Genomic DNA, 18569 nt, shown 5'->3' with positions numbered 1-18569 from the left:
TTTGTGCAGGAAAAAACTGAGAGAACTCCTTTTGTCTCTGAGTGAAGCAATAATTTCCTATTTGATCATCGAAAATAAACAGACCAATTATGACGGCATATTGGGGCCTCTGTAGATGTAAAACACATTTACAGAGCTGGAGGATGGGGCGAGAAAATTCTGAGATTAATGGCACAGATTTATGCAAAAAAAAAAAAGTCCAAAATTCTGATTATAAAGTCACAAATTTACAAAAAAAAACAACAAAAAACCTTGGTAATATTCAGAGACAAAAACATGGATATTGTCTGAGATTCAAGTGGTAAATTTACAAGAAAAAAAAATCAAATTTATGATCAAAAAATTCAAAAACGCAGATTATAAAGTCACAAATTTTCAAGAAAAAACTCAGAAATTCTGAGATTAAAGTTGCAGATTTATGAGGGAAAAAATTCATGAGAAAAAAACTTAGAACATTAAAAAAAAAAAACTTTGTAATATTCAGAGACAATGAAAAAAAAAAACAGATAATCTCCCAGAGATTGAAGTGGTAAATTTAGGAGAAAAAAATAACTTGAAAACTATGAGATTATAAAGTCACAAATTAAAAAAAAAATAAAATAAAAACCACAAAGATCATGTTTACTTGTTTTGTAAATCTGTCTGCTTTGATATTAAATTGTGTTTTAAAAAGTGACGAGGTTTAAATGCCTGTTTTTCCTTCATTATAACTTCAAACTGGTTTATCAGCATTTTTATCGAGTGTTTGCACACATCGCTAGATTGCCATCGGTGATGTGTGTGTGTGTGTGTGTGTGTGGCAAATAAAAAAAATCCCGTAAGCGCTCCAGCTGGTGACAAATCTTTTTTTTTTCTTAAAAGAAATGTTTGTTACATAACTTGCATTTGTAAGGGTATGAAACCAAACCGAAAAAGAAAAAGACCAACCCACTCCACACACACACACACACACACACACACACACATCCACTGTGTGAGAGTGTCAAACACACACTGAGCTGATGAATTAATAAATATGCCATATTTTTAGATTTGTTTCTAATAGTCTAAGCTGCACTTTTGCCTTTGAAACAATATTTGTTAACTTCATATTCATACTTCATATTGTTATCCCAAATCTCTGAATGAAAAAAAAAATGCAAATAAGGCAAAAAAAAAAAATTCTCCCTGATGTGCAAAAAAAAAAAAACCTGAACTGAAACCACAATACAAACCAAACCGTGTGTTTATTGTACTGTTACACCCCTACCACTTAATAATGTTTGCAGATATTACAGTTTTGTATTTTTCATTAGTTTATTTTGTTTTTAATGTTTTATTCCAGCTCAGTTTAGTCTGAGTAGACTGGGTTCTCTAGTCCCAGTTGAGTTGTTCTCGTGTGAAAATGTTGAGTTGGAGTTGAGTTGTTCTTGCTGTCAGTGTCAGTGGGAGTTAGTTGTTTTATTCTAATCTGGCCGCTGTTTGTCAGATTAGCTCTTCACTTTGTGAAGGCAGTGACTCCCAGTCATGTAAAAATCAGCACCAACACACACTCACACACACATCTGACCAAACTGATCAGCAGCAGCACTAAACACACTGCACACACACTCTGAGCTTAGTTCAGTTAGTTTTGTAAGCGCACAATATGGTTTCTAGCCTAGTTAAAGTTAAAGTCTAGTTTTTATTTTAATTTCCATGAACTAAAATGTTTTCCCACCCCAGTTTTAGTGTTTAGTTTTAGTTGACTATAATAACCTTGGTACAGATGTGTGTTCTGAACGCGCTCAGCTCTCCATCTCTGTGACCAGAAGAGAGCTGTGATCGTCTGCCCGTCTCTTCCTGGTCATGTGACGCACCACCAGCGCCAGGACCACCAGCGACACCACGAACAGGCCGGCGAACACCACGGTGCTGATGTTGCTGCCGAGGAGCGTCCAGCCGCCGCTGCCGCTGCCACTGTGCCGAGGGTCCGCCGGAACGCTCGCTGAAACCAAAACCACACATTTAGCATCGAGACCCTGAGTTCTGCTGTGACGGCGAGTTCGGCCCACTGCAGGGAAAAATAAAATATATGGAGCCGGGGAACAGCGGGGGTAATAATCTGAGGAAACAACTCTGAGTTTCTGAGATTTAAGTCGAGAAAAAACTCATGAAAAAATGAAAAAACATGAATTTATGAAAATGTATAAAGAAATGAAATATATGAATTCAAGAAAGTTTATACATTTTTTTTTTTTAATCAGAAAAGTTTTTCTTTTTGGTCAAGGAACCACAGCGCTTCACTTTGCTGAGTCCCGTCCCTGGTTCTTGGTTCTTTGACCAAAAGTAAAACTTTTCTGATTAAAAAAAAAAAAAGTAGAAACTTTCTTGAATTCAAAACTAGTTTGTTTTCTTCTCATGAATTTGTGAGTTTTTTTCTCATTAATCTCAGAATTTCAGATTTTTTTCTCACAAATTTGTGACTTTATAATCTCAGAATTTTTCTTGGAAATTCATCACTGTAATCTCAGAGAATCTCAGAGTTTTTCTCCTGGAAATTTATGACTTTAATATCTGAAATTCTGATTTTTTTTTTTTCAACATTTTTTTTTTTTCAAACATTACCCCTCTCCCCCAGCCCCATATTTTTTTCTTCCTACGATGGCCCTAACACGCTGTCATATTTAGATAGATAGATAGATAGATAGATAGATAGATAGATAGATAGATAGATAGATAGATAGATAGATAGAGAAAAGATTTTTAAATACAGTATCTGTCATTCTTTCATTAACATCTGAATAAATAATGTTTTTTTTTAAAAAAGTCACAACCAAGATTATTATGGTTTTGCATTTTTCATCATTTTTTAAATATTTATCTCGTTTTGATGTTTCGTTTTCATATTTCAGGTTTTAATTAGTTTTTAAAGCAGGTTTACTCCTTTTGTTTTTTGTTTTTTGTTTTTTTAAAAAAAGCTGAGTTTTAGTTTTTATTCGTTTCAGTCTTTGCTTTAGTGATTTTAGTCACAAAATAAAAACATTTTCTGTATAATTTTAGTTTATTTTAATTTCTTTTTTGTAAACATAACCATTTCATGTTTTTATGTTTTTCCACGCCTACTTTTGGTTATTTCGTTAGTTGTCTTTAACAATAACAGGCTTGGTTGTGCCTTGTTCCTCAGTCAAAGTGAAGGTGGGGTTATCAGGTGCAGGGTCACATATTAACCTGTGGGGGGCACCACTGCATCCTCCTTCACTGAGTCCTTCTTCTCTGCGTTGCTCTGCCTGACCAGCTCCAGGGGACCCTGGGTAATGTAGTGGCTGCCCGTCTCCATGGCCTGTGACCGGCGGCGCCTGCGGGCCGGGTCCTGCAGGCAGCCCTGGGCGCACCTGGACACGGGATTCCCCGCCTGGCACAGGATGACGGAGCACGTGATGTACACCTGTGGAGGGCGGAGCCGAGGGTAAGATTTCAACCAGCTCGGGCTTACAGCAGCATGTTAGGGCCACTGTGGGAGTGTGTGTGTGTGACGGTGATCAAATATGTTGTTTTACTCTGAAATATGGCCCCAGATTTTGATCAGTTGGGAAGCGGTGAAATGACCCTAACATGACATAACAAACACAGACATGATCTATTTTCTTATGTGTGTATTCACTGTTAGTGCTGCATCGGCTTTGCATGACTCGTAAAGTCACGAGATCACAGCCTTGAAGTCACCTGGTCGAAGTTTCCGGTGAACTTGAAGGCTTGAACCTCAAACTGGAAGGACATCGGATCAGACGGGAAGACTTTCACTGTCTCATCCTTCAGGCACCTTAAACAAAAAATGAATATAAAGCATTAAACATAAAACCAAGGTACATTCAAGATCTGAGTTAGTTATCTCTCTGCAGAATTTAGTTTAGTTTAGTTTATTTCAGTCATAATTGTACGTATACACATACAAATCAATAGATAACAAAGGATACGGGCGAGAAACATTTTTAGCTGCAAAGGCAAAGGCATTCTCTTTATCCATTGTATTTATCTTAATTTATTCATTATCATTTATTTATTTAGTTAGTTTATTATCTGTGTTTTAATCCACTTTAATCCCTCTTCCACTGTGCTTCACTGGTTTCTATTCTATCATGTCAATGTTATTTCTTATTTTATTATTTCTTATGCATGGCTGTATTTTCATTGTATTGTTAAGCATCTTGTATTGCAAGTTTGCATGAAAGGTGCCATATAAATAAAGTGTGATTTGATTTGAATAAAACGTGTGTGTGTGTGTGTGTGTGTGTGTGTGTTTACCCGTTGTGGATGAGGTCGTAGAAGAGGCTGCTCTCGGGGTTGTCGTCGGGCGTGGCTTTGCAGGACTCGATGAACAGAGTGACGTCCGGCAGTGCAGTTTGAGCCTGGATGCCCATGTAAACCATATCCATCAGCTTGACCTCCAGCGGATACGCTTTGGGGGCGAACTTATCGGTGAAATTGTTATCGGTGAAGAAGTCAAAGCTGTAGCTGAAGCTGCCGAAGCTGGACTCGGTGAACACGTAGTCAGACCTGTGGAGGTTGTAGTAGCTCGAGATGCTGCTGGTCTTGGGGAACTGGCACGAGAAGCCGATGCTGACCGTCCGTCTGCGGGTTATAACCGTGTTGGGCTGCTCGAAGGAGTCGATCTCATTGTTGAAGACGATGAAGTCGCCTTTATCCTGCAAAGAGAGGTGGGAAAAACCTTCAGGAACTGAGATGATGTTTGATGTTTTTCCCCCAACATGTAGCAGCTGTTTTCAAAGTGGGAATCTTAGGGGCTTCTAGGGGATCCTCAGCAAAATAAAGACTGATTTTATTTCACAGGTACAAAGGTATTTCAAAGGTACTTTATGTCAGATTTAAATTGAGTTACAGATAGAAATGGCATGTAATATTCACAAACATGATTTTTATTAGTGTATAAAAATAAGAAATGAAGAATCGCTGTGTTCTCTTAACCCTCTGGTGCATAGTGGTCACTGCAGTGGACAGCTGTTTAAAAGCCATTTTCTCCTAAATGCAGTGGTTTCTATGGTGGAATTGCATATCAGCTGTTTGAATGCTCTCTGCTGCTCCCCTCCATTGAGGTTTATGCAAAGACTGTCAATTCTTGTTGCTGAACACATATTAATACTAGTATCATGACATGGTAATACCAGTCCTGCATCCTTAAAGAAGTATGGAGACTCACAAAAGTGCTCATGCCCTAAGAAGAGTAAAAACACATAAGAAAAAAATCTTGACCTAGGCTTTCATAATTCATGCATCAGAGGGTTAAAGTTAGAATAAATCGTTTTAACATATAAAGACTGTGAATGAAGTGAGGGAGCAGAGTAGCAACCTAGTAGTTTGAGAAGAGAGAGAGGAAGAGAGCAGCTTTGGTCGATCGAGCTAGACAGTGAATGAAGTGAGGGAGCCGACGTCGCCAAAACAAGCAAAGGTTTTGAAGATGAGAGGGTCTTCATCTCACAGTCAGCTGTACTCAAAAAAACTTTCGGCTGATAGACCCGGAGGTTTGTGAGACACACAAACACATGATCTCCTCCAGGCTGCCACCCAGCGGAGATAAATCATAATCTGAGAGAAGTTTTTTTTTCTGGTAAACTTGTGACTTTTATAATCTCCGAGTTATAAAACCCCTCCCATGGCTACGTATTTTTCCCCTACAGTGGCACTAATACATTGTTGTGGATCTGTGTCCCATAAGGGTAAAAAAAAGGATAAAAAGCCGTGTTATACCTCGACTTTGGTGCCACAGGTGCTGAAAGACATGGAGGCCATGATGTGAGTGGCGTTGGCGGTGAGAGAGCAGGACGGGTCCCTCAGCTTCAGCCAGCTGGTGTCAATGTCGGGCATGGACGCTTTGTCAAGGGCAACCGTCATCTGACTGGCTGAGCACGTCACGATGGCCTTACCTGGAGATCACACGGCACGTCAGTAAACACAACACCGCCTCGTAACAATTACTAACTCTGACGCGCTAACTGTGGAGATTACGTTCCTCCAACATAAATTAGATTATAATCTCACAAATCGGACACCATCGCCACCTGTTTTTCATGTGAAAATGTAAACTAATATTCAGATGTAATTAAGTAAAATAATTCTGGTTGTGACAATATTAAAATACAATATCACAATTATTTTAACCACATTTATCACGGGTTCGGTATTATCATCGTACAGTTAAAATGTCCTGAAAATGTTAAAATGACGAATACACACTGAAATCATTTCAGCACATACATTTTGCACTGAAAATCTTAAATTGTCAGCACTATGATCTGACTGCTTTTCAATAATAGCACAGCGAAAGCCATGTTAGGATATGAAATACACAACACAAGGATTTTAAGATGCATTATAGGTGATTCGCTGTCCAAAGAGCTTGTTAGTTCCCCAAATAAGTCATAACTAAACTAAACAAATGTGTATTTTGCATAGAAGAGCAATACATTAGTGCTGAAGAGACTTGAGTGGCTGATACTGAGTGATTCTTGACAGAATTTACCATAAAAAACTGACTATTCTCTTAACTAAACACTCAAAAGCTCTACTATCAAAAACAGCTATCATAATGTTACCAACTGTTGGATATTTTACATTATATTTAGATTTATGTGTAGTAAAACCGGTAACCATTCAGTCCCTGGTGATGGTTCAACTAAAATTTCACTTCATCACTCAGGGTTGAAAACTCCTTTGGCTGATCTGGGAATAAACTGGAAAACAGCAGTTTGACATTATAATCTGGTTTGTGGTCCCATCCACACCTCCGCTCCGTTTACTTTCCACTCTTTCAGTGTGCATGTACTTCTTAAATGTCATTTTTCATGTCAATTAACCATTTAGCAAATCCTGCAGGGGTGCTAAAGATTTCACGACATAGAATCAAAACGTGATGGGTGTTTCTGCTCTCAGTTTGACCGAACACGACACATCACCAGTTAAATGTAAATATCACTAAGTGGGTGATAAAATAAGGTCACATACCATCTTCCATACAAAGAATCTGATCTATGACTCTACAAACCTTTAGCGATGGCCGATCTGGTCACCCTGACGACGACACACCTCATCTCTGATTGGCTGAAAGACAGCAACAACAGGAAGTATCAGGCGACAGGAAATGCAAAAATGGAATAAAATGGAATATGAACAGCAACAATCACAACATATTATGGCTGTAGCTGTTATGGATAATGTCTGACATGAGATTATAGTAGAACGCAAGAATTATATATTTTCAGACCATGTAATGTTTCTGATTATTGATATCTGAGAGGACAGGTAAGCAAGTGTGTTTTTTATGTGTGTGTGTGTGTGTGTGTGTGTGTGTGTGTTTGAATGTTGCATCATCACAAAAGACACGAGCCATGACAAATACTGGTGTTATGTGAACATAAGATTTATATGAAAGTGCAATATGTGAGATTATTCAGTACACTGACTGCCATAGTGTTGATTTGTAAACCATTTGTCAAAAATCATTTGGTAGCTCTAATATTTTTACAGCATCCAGAAAATGGGTGGTAAGGAATGAGAGAAACATGATAATAATTCTCATTTCTTAATTTTGTTTTTAAATATCAGAGCTGGTGATCATCTTGTTTTATTCAAAGAAAAAGATGGATTTCAGTGGACCTTGCCCTTGCCCATACACACACACGCACGCACGCACACACACACACACACACACACACACACACACACATGCACACACACAGGTGGAAGTAATTTGACTTTTGCTTGAGTTTTGTCCTTCACTACATTTTAAATCAGATCCATTACAGAGAACAGAAGATCACTGACAGACTGTGGAACCTTTCACAATAAAAGCTCAGTCAGCAAAGATGAGAAGAGGAACCTGCTTCTACTTTGTGGCTTCTACTTTTTGTCATTTTCCAAATTTCACAATAAAAGCTGCACCATAAAAAACTGCATTGAGGACCATGTAGACTCAACCGGTGAAAATGTGGAATGAGTGTGGACAATGAGAACCATGTAGACTCAACATCATATTGCATGCTTATTCCACATGTGTCAGTTGAGTCTACAGGGTCCTCACTTCAGTTGAGTGTAATGCCCCTTTAAAAGCATGTAGTGTGCGGCGTGTTCTCTCCTCCTTTTCTAACTGCATGGAAAAGATCCCAGCTAACACAGTTACTGTTTGGAAAAAGGAGCTCAGTCACTTTTACTGCCAGGACATTTGACATGAGACACTTTGGACTTTTACTGCAGGACATTTTTACTGCACTACTTCTACTTCTACTGCAGTCACATACCAGCAGAGGGACAGTACTTCTACTTCTACTGCAGTCACATACCAGCAGAGGAACAGTACTTCTACTTCTACTGCAGTCACATACCAGCAGAGGAACAGTACTTCTACTTCTACTGCAGTCACATACCAGCAGAGGAACAGTACTTCTACTTCTACTGCAGTCACATACCAGCAGAGGAACAGTACTTCTACTTCTACTGCAGTCACATACCAGCAGAGGAACAGTACTTCTACTTCTACTGCAGTCACATACCAGCAGAGGAACAGTACTTCTACTTCTACTGCAGTCACATACCAGCAGAGGAACAGTACTTCTACTGGAGTAGCAGTTTGCAGTACTCTGTCCATCTCTGCACACACGTACCTGTCCTGTGTTTCTGCAGTGAAACAGAGGGGGGCGACTCGGTTCAGGTCCTGCAGCTGTGGGGTCCAGCTCAGAGTGACCTCAGCTTTCCCAAATTTGCCTTTCTTGTACTCTTTGGTCATGTTCAGGGGCCCGCTGACCTGGAAGTCGTTTATGCTTCAGGCAGATAGAGAAACGAGACGAAGAAACATGAACTCAGCATCCACTCAGCTTATTCGGTCTGCGAGATCACATTTTATCTTCTAAATATTACAACGTCTCTTCATTAACCAGGACTAATGCCGGTTCCTAGAGCATTCTACTTGCAGAATGTTTATCTGTGGTGCAGCAGGAGATGCATACTTGGCGTGGTGAGCCTGTGCTTCGGCGTAAAGCTGGAACTTCTCGCCCACAGAGGCGTGATGAACTTCGCCGTGCGACGGGGTCTGCAGCAAGAACTGGGGCAGCACGTGGCCCGCCACACAGCTGGGCAGCGGAGGGAGGACTGAGACACAGACACGACGGGTTAGGGAGACAACATGGGACCACAAACAAGCAAATATCTGCCATAGTGATTCAAAACGTTCTGTTAGGAGGGTCAGGGACTTAGGGACTATTTTCCCTGGTGGGGGAGGAGGAGGAGGAGGAGGAGGAGGGAGCGTTTCAGTTTGAAAAAGTCCTGAAAAGCCAACAGTGCTGCTGCTTTTAAGTGTGAAGGCTCTGAAAGTTCATGTTCATATCGTAGTGGAATGAATGGAGGAAAGGGAGGAGGAGTGATGTGGCAGCTCTGAAACCCCACTGCTCACTTTTGGGAAATATTAGCAGAAACGTTAAGATTTAACATTTTTTTAGATACTAAACTAAACATGCAGAGTCACTGGGATGGGGATATCTGAAATATATGACTGAAGTCTAAACTTAAACAAAAAAGCGATATGATGTGACTGCAGGTGCTGTGTGTGTGTTTTGATGTCTTACTCTCCAGTGCAAAGTGCAGTGGGACTCGGCAGAGAGGGGCTGAGTTGTCGCTCGAGGACGCGTTGAAGGCCTTTCTGACCGCTGACGTCCCGTTAGCGTAGGACATGGTGATGTTCTGGGCGGAGAAGTCGTCCAGCAGCAGCTCAAACACGTGGACGCCGACGGCCAGCTGGCCAGCGGCTCGCACTGTGCACTCCCCCTGCAGGAAATACACATGAAGAGTATGAAGGACGAAAAATGACAAAACAATAAATAAATGAATACACATATAAATATATAAATGCATGAATAATTAAATTAATAAATATTTCTACATGTACTTAATTATTTATTTCTGTTTTTATTTATATATTTATTTATTTATTTGTGTATTTATATATTATTTTTACATTTATTTACTTAGATTTTTATTTATTTCTACATTTATTTATTCCTTCATTTATTTCTACTTTTATTTATTTATTCCTACATTTATTTCTGTATTTCTACATTTACACATTTACTTATTTCTGTATTTCTGTGTCGTATGTTAATGAGGTGGGGGATTCTTACATTAATCTTAAGCACGATTGGTTTGTGCGTGTGATCCTATCCACTACTACTGCCTGGACTGGCAGTTGTGTTATAACACACTTTGAGCAAACCTCAGCTGCTTTGTGGGTCTGGCCATAAGACTTCATCTAACTTCTCCTCCTCCTCCTCCTCCTCACCCCTCGTCCCCATCTGTCCAACAGTGTCCTCCATTGTTGTCCAAACTAAATGTTTCCCCTGTGGCTCCAGCTCTGATTTGTCAGCAAACTCATTATTTCTGTGCAAGTGTTTTCACGTGTGTAAATTTGGAAAGGCAATTGGCAAAAAGGCCACACTGTTGTGCTGACTAATGTCAGGTATGAAGATGAGGAGGGATCAAACCCTGCAGGCTCATGCCAACACTAATAATTGGCTGAATTAACGTAACACTTTCAAAAGTCTGTCTTGAATTGAATATTTCCATGTCAAATGAACATAAAAACATAAAGACTGGAGGGAAATGCTCTTACATTTTGGGTTATGATGGCATAAGAGATGCATTTCTAAGTTCTAGTCTTTTGAGAACTGGCTGCCGTCCATCGTTCTTGTCCTCCATCACAACAAGGTGGGCTGCCCTCTCCTAACCTGTGTCAGTGTCTGTCATTAGGCCTGTTTTATCTGTTGGTTATTTGAAACGCGTTACCTCGTCGAGCTCGACATTCGCGGGCGCACTGGCGTTTTCAGCGAAACGGCATCTCACAGGATCTCCGTCCGGATCGTGAGCCAAAAGACGAAGCCTTGAAAAACAGTTCTGAGGAGCCCTGCACACACCATGAACACACACACACACACACACACACACACATACACATTGTAACATGACTCACAGGTCTCATATGATCATTTGCTTGTAATAAAAAATCAGTTTTGGTTTAAAACACATTAAATAAATTAAACAAATGTAATAACTGTTTTAAAATCCATATATCCGACAAGATGTTCATCTCAACCAGTGAAATTAATTCACCTAAACTTGATTCTCATTACTTCATGATATTCAGGATTCTTATGAAACACAGAAAAAATGTGGATCCATTAACATGTTAAATTAGAAAAAAACAACAACAGATTTTTAGTCAATTTTCTCTTTGAGATCTACATCAAATTTCATTTGAGCTAAGCCATTTTTCTGGCTAATATTTGTTTAAAATGTCTTGTTGATTCTTGTTCGCTTTGTTTAATTTTCTTTGTTTTTTAGGTTAGTTCATTTAGTGTTTGAGCAATGTTTTCCAGTAGGGATGGCAAATACAAGGGTAAATAATAAGGATAAATAAGTGTAAAATACTGTATCTGCATTTGCTACGGTGCCCAATTTCCCCTCAGGGATCACTAAAGTATTTCTGATTGTGATTCTGACTGATTCATTGAGTTGGTATTTTTTGCACTTTCTTCTCTCAGATTAAAGAGACAAGTTTGTACCGTAAGGATGCCACCGTCGCCGTGACGGGACACCTGTTGAAGGTGTGTGTGTCGGATCGAGTTCCCAGGTCCACCTCGGCTTGAGCCGTCCAGTTTGCTCTTCCTCCGACGTTGGACGCCCAGCAGCAGCCCGAGTCCCTGAGAGGGAGGAGACGGAGCGCCTGGTTACAGCTGATCGACACAAACTCACTGCAAATGTTATAGAGCCCTAAACAAAAATCATAAAACACCAGCTGTAAAACTGGAATCGCAATAATGCAGGAGATGCTGACCATATTTTTAATAAAACATCAATATAAATTCATAAAAGTAATTATAAGCATTGTATGACGGCATATTAGGGGCATTGTAGGGAGAGATTAAAAAAAATATGGAGCCAGGAGACGGTGGTGATATTCTGAGAAAAAAAACTCAGAATTTCAGAGATCAAAGTCATAAATTTATGAGAAAAAAACTCACAAATTTATCAGAGAAGGTCTCAAAAGTTCTGTGATTATAAAGTCAAAAACATAAGAAGAAAAAAACTGGGCTGGACAGTGAATGAAGTGAGGGAGTCGTGTACAGAGACCCTGCAGGCGTGAAGACAGACAGAGAGAGAGAGGGAGAGAGAGAGAGAGAGAGAGAGACAGCAGCTCTGGTTGAGTGAGCTAGGCAGTGAATGAAGAGAGAGAGAGAGCAGACGCAGCAAAAACAAAGGTTTATTTAAGGTTTAATTAATTTTTTTCTCCCATAATGGCCCTAATACGCCGCCGTATTTGGATCAACGATTCCTCCGGAGATATCACATTTTAAACCCAGGCTGTGTGGCACCTTCTCTTACGCCATCTGGTGGCCAGCTCCAGAAAAACACATAACCACTTCCATGAGCAAGTCATTAGGATGCATAAAATCAGTCCAACACACACACACACACACACTCGCTCTCTCTCTCTCTCTCTCTCTCTCTCTCTCTCTCACACACACACACACACACACATACACACGCTCTCAAATGATGATGTGCCGTGAGGAGGAAATGACTGTTGTTTTTCGGTTGTGCTGCCTCAGTGATTGACAGCTCATTAAATTAATTATAAAACTATTACAGCAATCTCCTGGCTTCAAAATACAGTTTGTGTCTGAGCCAGATGTAAACACAAAGTGGAAAAGAAATCTAAGTAAATGTCCTATATAACAGAGATCATGGTTTTTACCTCACAAAAATTCCATTGATAATAAAGTGAGAGAAATATCTTAGGGCTATATATTCTTAGAAACTGACACACAGATTTTACCCGTGTCTGTGGTAAATCCTCAGGAATGATACTGACACAGGCTGGAACCCACAAACCGCCTCACATTTATCTTGGTGTTGCATTTACACGAAATTGTGGCCTGACATTCTTGTATTTACAAGACGCCAGACATCCTGGTTTCTCTTCCGCCTTTAAAAAGCTCCTTTTTGTTTGTTTGTTTTTATATAGGACATGTCAACTTATTATTCTATCAGTTGTAAAATGAATCAAACAAATGTAAAATGTCCAATTCTAACCCTAATTCTAATAATAAAAATGATTTAAAACAATAGTTTGACTCTAAAAACCAGTGATGTGAGCTGTCTGTGTACAAAACCTCTTATCCCTCTGATGTGTCTCTGTGAATTTGTATCATCTGTCACTCATGTTGTCTGTCCAAATGTTTTATTTAGTTGAATCATCACAATTATCTTGAAGGGGGGAAATAGCTTCAGAACAGCCAGAGTTGGGTGATGTCGCTCACAGTCGACGATGAAAAACTCGCCTGTTTGCCGGCCAGATGTAAAGCGTTTATTCCAGATTTTTTTTTTTTTTTTTTTTTTTTGAAATTTTGGAACTGAAATGAGCGAGGAAATACAAGCGGAGAAGTGAGAAGCCGTCCCCGGTCTCCCCTACATGTAGTGCAGAAAGGCATTTCTGTCAAAAAGAGTCTGTGAGAAATAAAAAAAATAATACAATCTGCAATGCAGACTCGGATATTAAATTACCATCATTAAACTGCATTAGCCTACTTAAAGTATTAAAGCTCCAAAATGCAACTTTTTGGATATTCAAATAGCAAATAATTGCGATGCAGTATCGGTGTTTGTGTGATGTTGTGCGTTGGTATTCACATCCTCCTGTGTGAAATAGTTTTTGTCACGGATGTTTCTGGCCTCGGCTCGCTGGGCGTGGCTGGACAGGCGAGGCTTTAGCTGGAATTCACACAGAAATCACGCCAGCAGCAACAATGAAGGAGGAGGAGGCAGCTAATTACATTTAATCCAGTTACCGTAACTGCGTAACGTGAAATGTTCTGTTCTTTTAAAGGTTTTGTGTCAGGTTGTTCAGTTCACAAGAGTTCAGACCGGGGCGCGTAGCCTATTTTTGTCCGAACCCGACAGGCGTTGTGTTTTTTTTTTTTTTGTTTTGTTTTTTGTTTTTTTGTGTCCGAACCCTAACCCTGAGCCCCAGATTTTGCTCGTCCTCCTGAAATAGCCTACAGTTGCCTTCAGCATCATCACGTAAACTCCAGCACTGTAGAGGAAGATGTCCAGAACAAACAATAAGTCCATAATTTTTATTTCACGCTAAATAACACTGACGTGACCGAACCGGGCCTGAACCCAAACATAATTTCTAAATTCTTGTCTGGTCCCAACTCGGGTCGGATAGCCACACTCTCAGAAACACCTTGGCATTGTGTTTCCATTCATCATGAACAGCCAGCAATCTGCCTCCACTTTGTTTGTGCACTTTATATTGTAGTTCTTATTTTTTTACCAGATTAAAGCATCTAGTTTCAACCCCTTGTCCTTTTGTCCTTTAAGAATTTCACAGAAAAGACCTGGACTTATTCCTGCGCATCGCCAGGAGCCGGTCTCTCCAGATCAATTTTAAATAATCTGTAATGATGTGGAGGCTGGAATATCTGGCTGCAGGTGATTTGACTGATTCATTAGAAATGAAAAATACACAGTAAAGTAAGGTTACATGGAACTCACTAAAGGTTCTCGGAGAAAGGAATATGAAAAAAAAAATTTTATTCTCATTAAGGATGCCATTACTCTTGTGTTTCTTACTCTGTTTAACAGGGAAAAACATCTAAAATTTGGAAAAGTGAATGGTCAGTTGAGACTATTGTCAGAAACAATCCAGATTAATCAATTAGATATATCTGATGTTTTGACTGATTCATAATGCCTCTCTATGATCCATGATGTCAGTGTCTTGTGATGATGGATGATGAATATTTTTTGATATTTTAGGATTTTATTTCTGCCTATGCACACATCAGAGCTTTTTGATGCTGTGCTCTAATGAAGGCTCTGTGCCAAAATGGGCTTCTAGTGTGACTTGAAAATTTGTGGCTGCCTGTGGTGCCTCCCTGAGGGCAGCAGGATCTCCTCTGCCGTGGGCTCACCTCAGAGTGACGGAGGACTCATTATGTGGGACGTTTGCCGTGGCTCGGCCCTCGGACTGGCACCACCTGACTTGGCCGGAGTTATCCCTGTCCGTCTGCGAGGCCCCTGTGCTCTCGAGGCTCGTGCAGAGCCCCGTCTCACATCTGTAGGCCAGATCGTTCACACAGCTGGCCCTGCTGTTCTGCCGATAGTGGAAGCTCACCTACAGCCAAGGTACAGCATTGATGTTATGAAGGAAATAACTACAATAGCATCAGCAAGATAAAGAAAACAAAAACCAGTCAGGGTGTGTTAACAGTGTGGGTGTGAGTGTGAAAATAGCACGCATGTTCACCAGCAGTGGAAAAACAAGCTCACATCCTTTACTTTAGTAAAAGTTGCACAGGACTCCACAGTAAAGTAAAAGTCCTGCTTTAAAAATGCTACTTAAGTAAAAATAAGTTTTGAGCATGGAGAGTATGAAAAGTAAATGTATTAATTATGAAGAACTGAGTTGAATTCTTGATGCACTACCCTGTAAGAATTTATATTGTGCCTCTACCTGCTCCATATCCTGCTGGCTAGTTTATACTCTATCAACGCAGCACATCTGATGGGTTTCATGGAAAAGCTTCTGCAGACTAGAACTCCAACAGTCAGATAAATGTAGTGCAGGAAAAAGTATAAGACTTCCCTCTTAAATGTAGTGCAGGCCCAGTGAAGTAAAATGCCAGTGCAAAACCGTACCCAGTAAGGAACGTGATTACATGAATTTTGTTACTTTCCACCTCTGACACTAGTTAGGCTCTGATAAAATGATTTAGTCAATGTGTCATTGTCATGTTTTTATTGTCTTGATATACTGTCTTGTGTTTTATGTATTATTTATCATAAATGCAGTATGTACACAGCAGAGAGGTCGTAGTGGAGTAAGTTATTGTAGCATCAGTGCTGGTAAAGCAGGGAGAGGTTTCCTGATGCCCTTTAATGTGTCTTTATAGTGCCAGACAACAAGGAAGAAGTGCTATTTTCATGTTTCTTATTTTAAAATAGAATGAATAACAGTGTAGCATAATTTTTCAATAGAATTTGAATTTATGTCAAATCCCTTCAGACACAACAAGTCAGTCACTTAAATACAGAAACACACTGTCAGTTTCTGAAGTCTTGGAGGAACCTACCTCAAGGGTCCCATCTTTATTCTTCTGAACAGGCATAAAATTAACACTCTGTCCATAAAAGGTGCCCAGAGCCGAGGCAGTGCCCAGGAGCACAGCCAGCGTTAGGAGTCCTGCACTTGACGCCATGGTGTCTTGAGGCATCTGATCGCACAGGAGTTCGTTCAGTCACTTTCAAGCCAACTGATGCGAGAGGCTTAACAGGAAAAACCAGATGAGGGCTTAGCTGTAAGAATTTCTGATATGAGAGAGAGAGAAAGAGAAACTTCAGTCTCAGAAAATAAAGCCCATCACTGAACCTTTAGGGGTCCAGCAGCTTGTAACTGTACCAGCTTTTGTCTCATTGACATTGGGAACTCATTTATACCTTATAGATACCAATCTATATTATAATTACAACACTGACTGGAGAGTTGTATCACCTATTTTCCATATCCACAAATCTACAAAGTTTATTTCATTTCATTTCAACCAGAGCCTACAAGTTAAAAAATCTACCTAATTACCTAAGTTATTAAGATATTTATACACAGTGTCACTTTATCAGCTCCACATGCACAATCTAATCTAATCTCTCAATAAAATGTAGTCCAGTAGCAGATCTCTGCAAACTACAACCTCAATAATAAAGAGAATTAAAGTGACACATTCCGCACAATGTCAACACAAACTGAACATTATAAGCTTTGTTAAAAGGTAGAATTTATGGCAGAGCTGCTGACCTGAACTGCATCAGACTGGACATTTTGGCCTAACAAATGCTGTTTCCAGATATTGTACCTTAACATTTAGAGGAAATGTTGGACCTTTTTGACTCTGAAAAAAGCACATGATTATCTTGAAGTCCAATAATTAGTCCAATAATTAGCCCTATAGGTAGGTACATTTGTGCAGATTATACTTTGGGGAACAGAAATGGACTCCTACTGTATCCCTGTTTCTGACAGTGTTATTATCATCTCAGCCATTTTCACAGTAGGAATGAAATTTCGTGGCCTCAGCACAGTGGTAATATCAGTTGGGGGTTCAGCATCTTGCTCAAGGACATTTGACGTGCTCTCTGCAGGACCTGGGGATCGAACCAGGAACCTTGTGATCACCTCGAGACACTGTAGGCGTTTGATATCAGAGGAGATGGCATGGCACCAGGGGCAGAAATGACTGAAAACAGGACTTTTTTTTATCAATCACTCCATCAGAATTTATTTATATAGCACTTTTTTATAGAAACACACACAAACACACAAAGTGCTTCATACAGGAAAATAATAAAACAACAATAAAACAAAAGAAGACAATAAAAACAGAAGCTGAGGAAATGTCGTCATAAATCTCATCAATTTGCAATGAGGAAACAGCAGAGGCAGGATTAAGACCAATAAGAAATAGATAAAACTCAAAATAGCAAAAAAAAAAAAAAAAAAAGTAGTAATAAAATGATAAACAATCATGTAAACAAACAGACAAATAAATAAGTAAATAAAAACTCCAAACAGGAGATAAAAAGTAAATGAATGTTTAAGAGAGCAAGATAAAAAATAATAAAATACTATAAGGCTGAACATGTAAAACCAGAAAATAAAAAGTAGGGTATTAAAATGAAATGGGTCCAGCCGTCCAGTCTGATGCAGTTCAGCTCAGCAGCTCTGCTATAAATTCTACCTTTTAACAAAGTTTATAATGTTCAGTTTGTTTTGACATTGTGGAGTATGCCTATGTGTCAATTTAGTTCTTTGTTTATTACTGAGGTTGTAGTTTGCAGAGGTCTTGTACTGGACTACATTATATTGAGAGGTGTTGCTAATTTTTTGTCCTCCCTATTTATATACAATGAGGGGGGACAGAATAGTGGAAACAGCTGTCAGTAAAGTGCAGTCCAGTCCAACAGCAGCACTAACTATGAGCTCAATGCCAAACATAGAAGTGAATGAACACCTCTGTCACCGTGACAACAAGAAAACCTGAGCAAGTAAACTTTATGGCAGAACATTTGAATTGGATTTTATTTCCACTGCTGTTTAACTGTTATTACTTCTGTTTAATTGTTAATACTTCTGTCGAAATTGTTCATATTCCTATCTTTTTATAATCCTTGTTTATAGTGTTTATATTGCTTACTGCTATTTATCATGTGTATACTGTACATTTCTTCTTTCTTCTAAATTTGCACATTGACCTACCTCTATGCACATTTTATACACCACACATTGCTTTTTGCACACTGGTTTGTACTTAGGTTATTCTGTTGTACTCAGATCTTATTCTGTTGTACTTAGATCTTATTCTTTATTTCTATTTTTTTTATTTTACTTAATCTGTAATCTGTGGATACTGCTGAAAAAAATGTGAATTTCCTGCGGGATGAATAAAGTATCTATCTATCTATCTATCTATCTTTATAATGTGTTATATTAT

General features: G+C 39.3%; 1 protein-coding gene across 1 annotated transcript; it reads right to left on the bottom strand.

Annotated features, from left to right (window-relative positions):
• Positions 1 to 1538: 1538 nt before the first annotated feature.
• LOC115357253 (uncharacterized) lies at positions 1539 to 16283 on the bottom strand. Its single transcript, XM_030048672.1, has 13 exons — positions 16158 to 16283; positions 14997 to 15199; positions 11580 to 11717; positions 10804 to 10921; positions 9591 to 9789; positions 8976 to 9117; positions 8634 to 8789; positions 7019 to 7074; positions 5725 to 5900; positions 4264 to 4664; positions 3685 to 3781; positions 3190 to 3406; positions 1539 to 1966 (listed from the first exon to the last, which is right to left on the bottom strand). Exons 1-13 carry the CDS (start codon positions 16281 to 16283, stop codon positions 1767 to 1769), a joined length of 2229 nt encoding a protein of 742 aa, XP_029904532.1. The 3' UTR covers positions 1539 to 1766.
• Between the last annotated feature and the right edge of the window lie 2286 nt (positions 16284 to 18569).

This window comes from Myripristis murdjan, chromosome 3 (assembly GCF_902150065.1).
Source record: "Myripristis murdjan chromosome 3, fMyrMur1.1, whole genome shotgun sequence".
In the NCBI taxonomy this organism is placed as follows: Eukaryota; Metazoa; Chordata; class Actinopteri; order Holocentriformes; family Holocentridae; genus Myripristis; species Myripristis murdjan.
Note: the sequence above shows the minus strand (reverse complement) of the source record. Positions and strands in the feature narration are given on the sequence as shown.

Coding starts and splice junctions, on each gene's coding strand:
- LOC115357253 (XM_030048672.1), bottom strand. CDS start 16,283: ATGGCGTCAAGTGCAGGACTCCTAACGCTGGCTGTGCTCCTGGGCACT. Junction 15,200..16,157: donor ATAAAGATGGGACCCTTGAG/GTAGGTTCCTCC, acceptor CCTTGGCTGTAG/GTGAGCTTCCACTATCGGCA. Junction 7,075..8,633: donor ACTGCAGAAACACAGGACAG/GTACGTGTGTGC, acceptor GCTGTCTTTCAG/CCAATCAGAGATGAGGTGTG.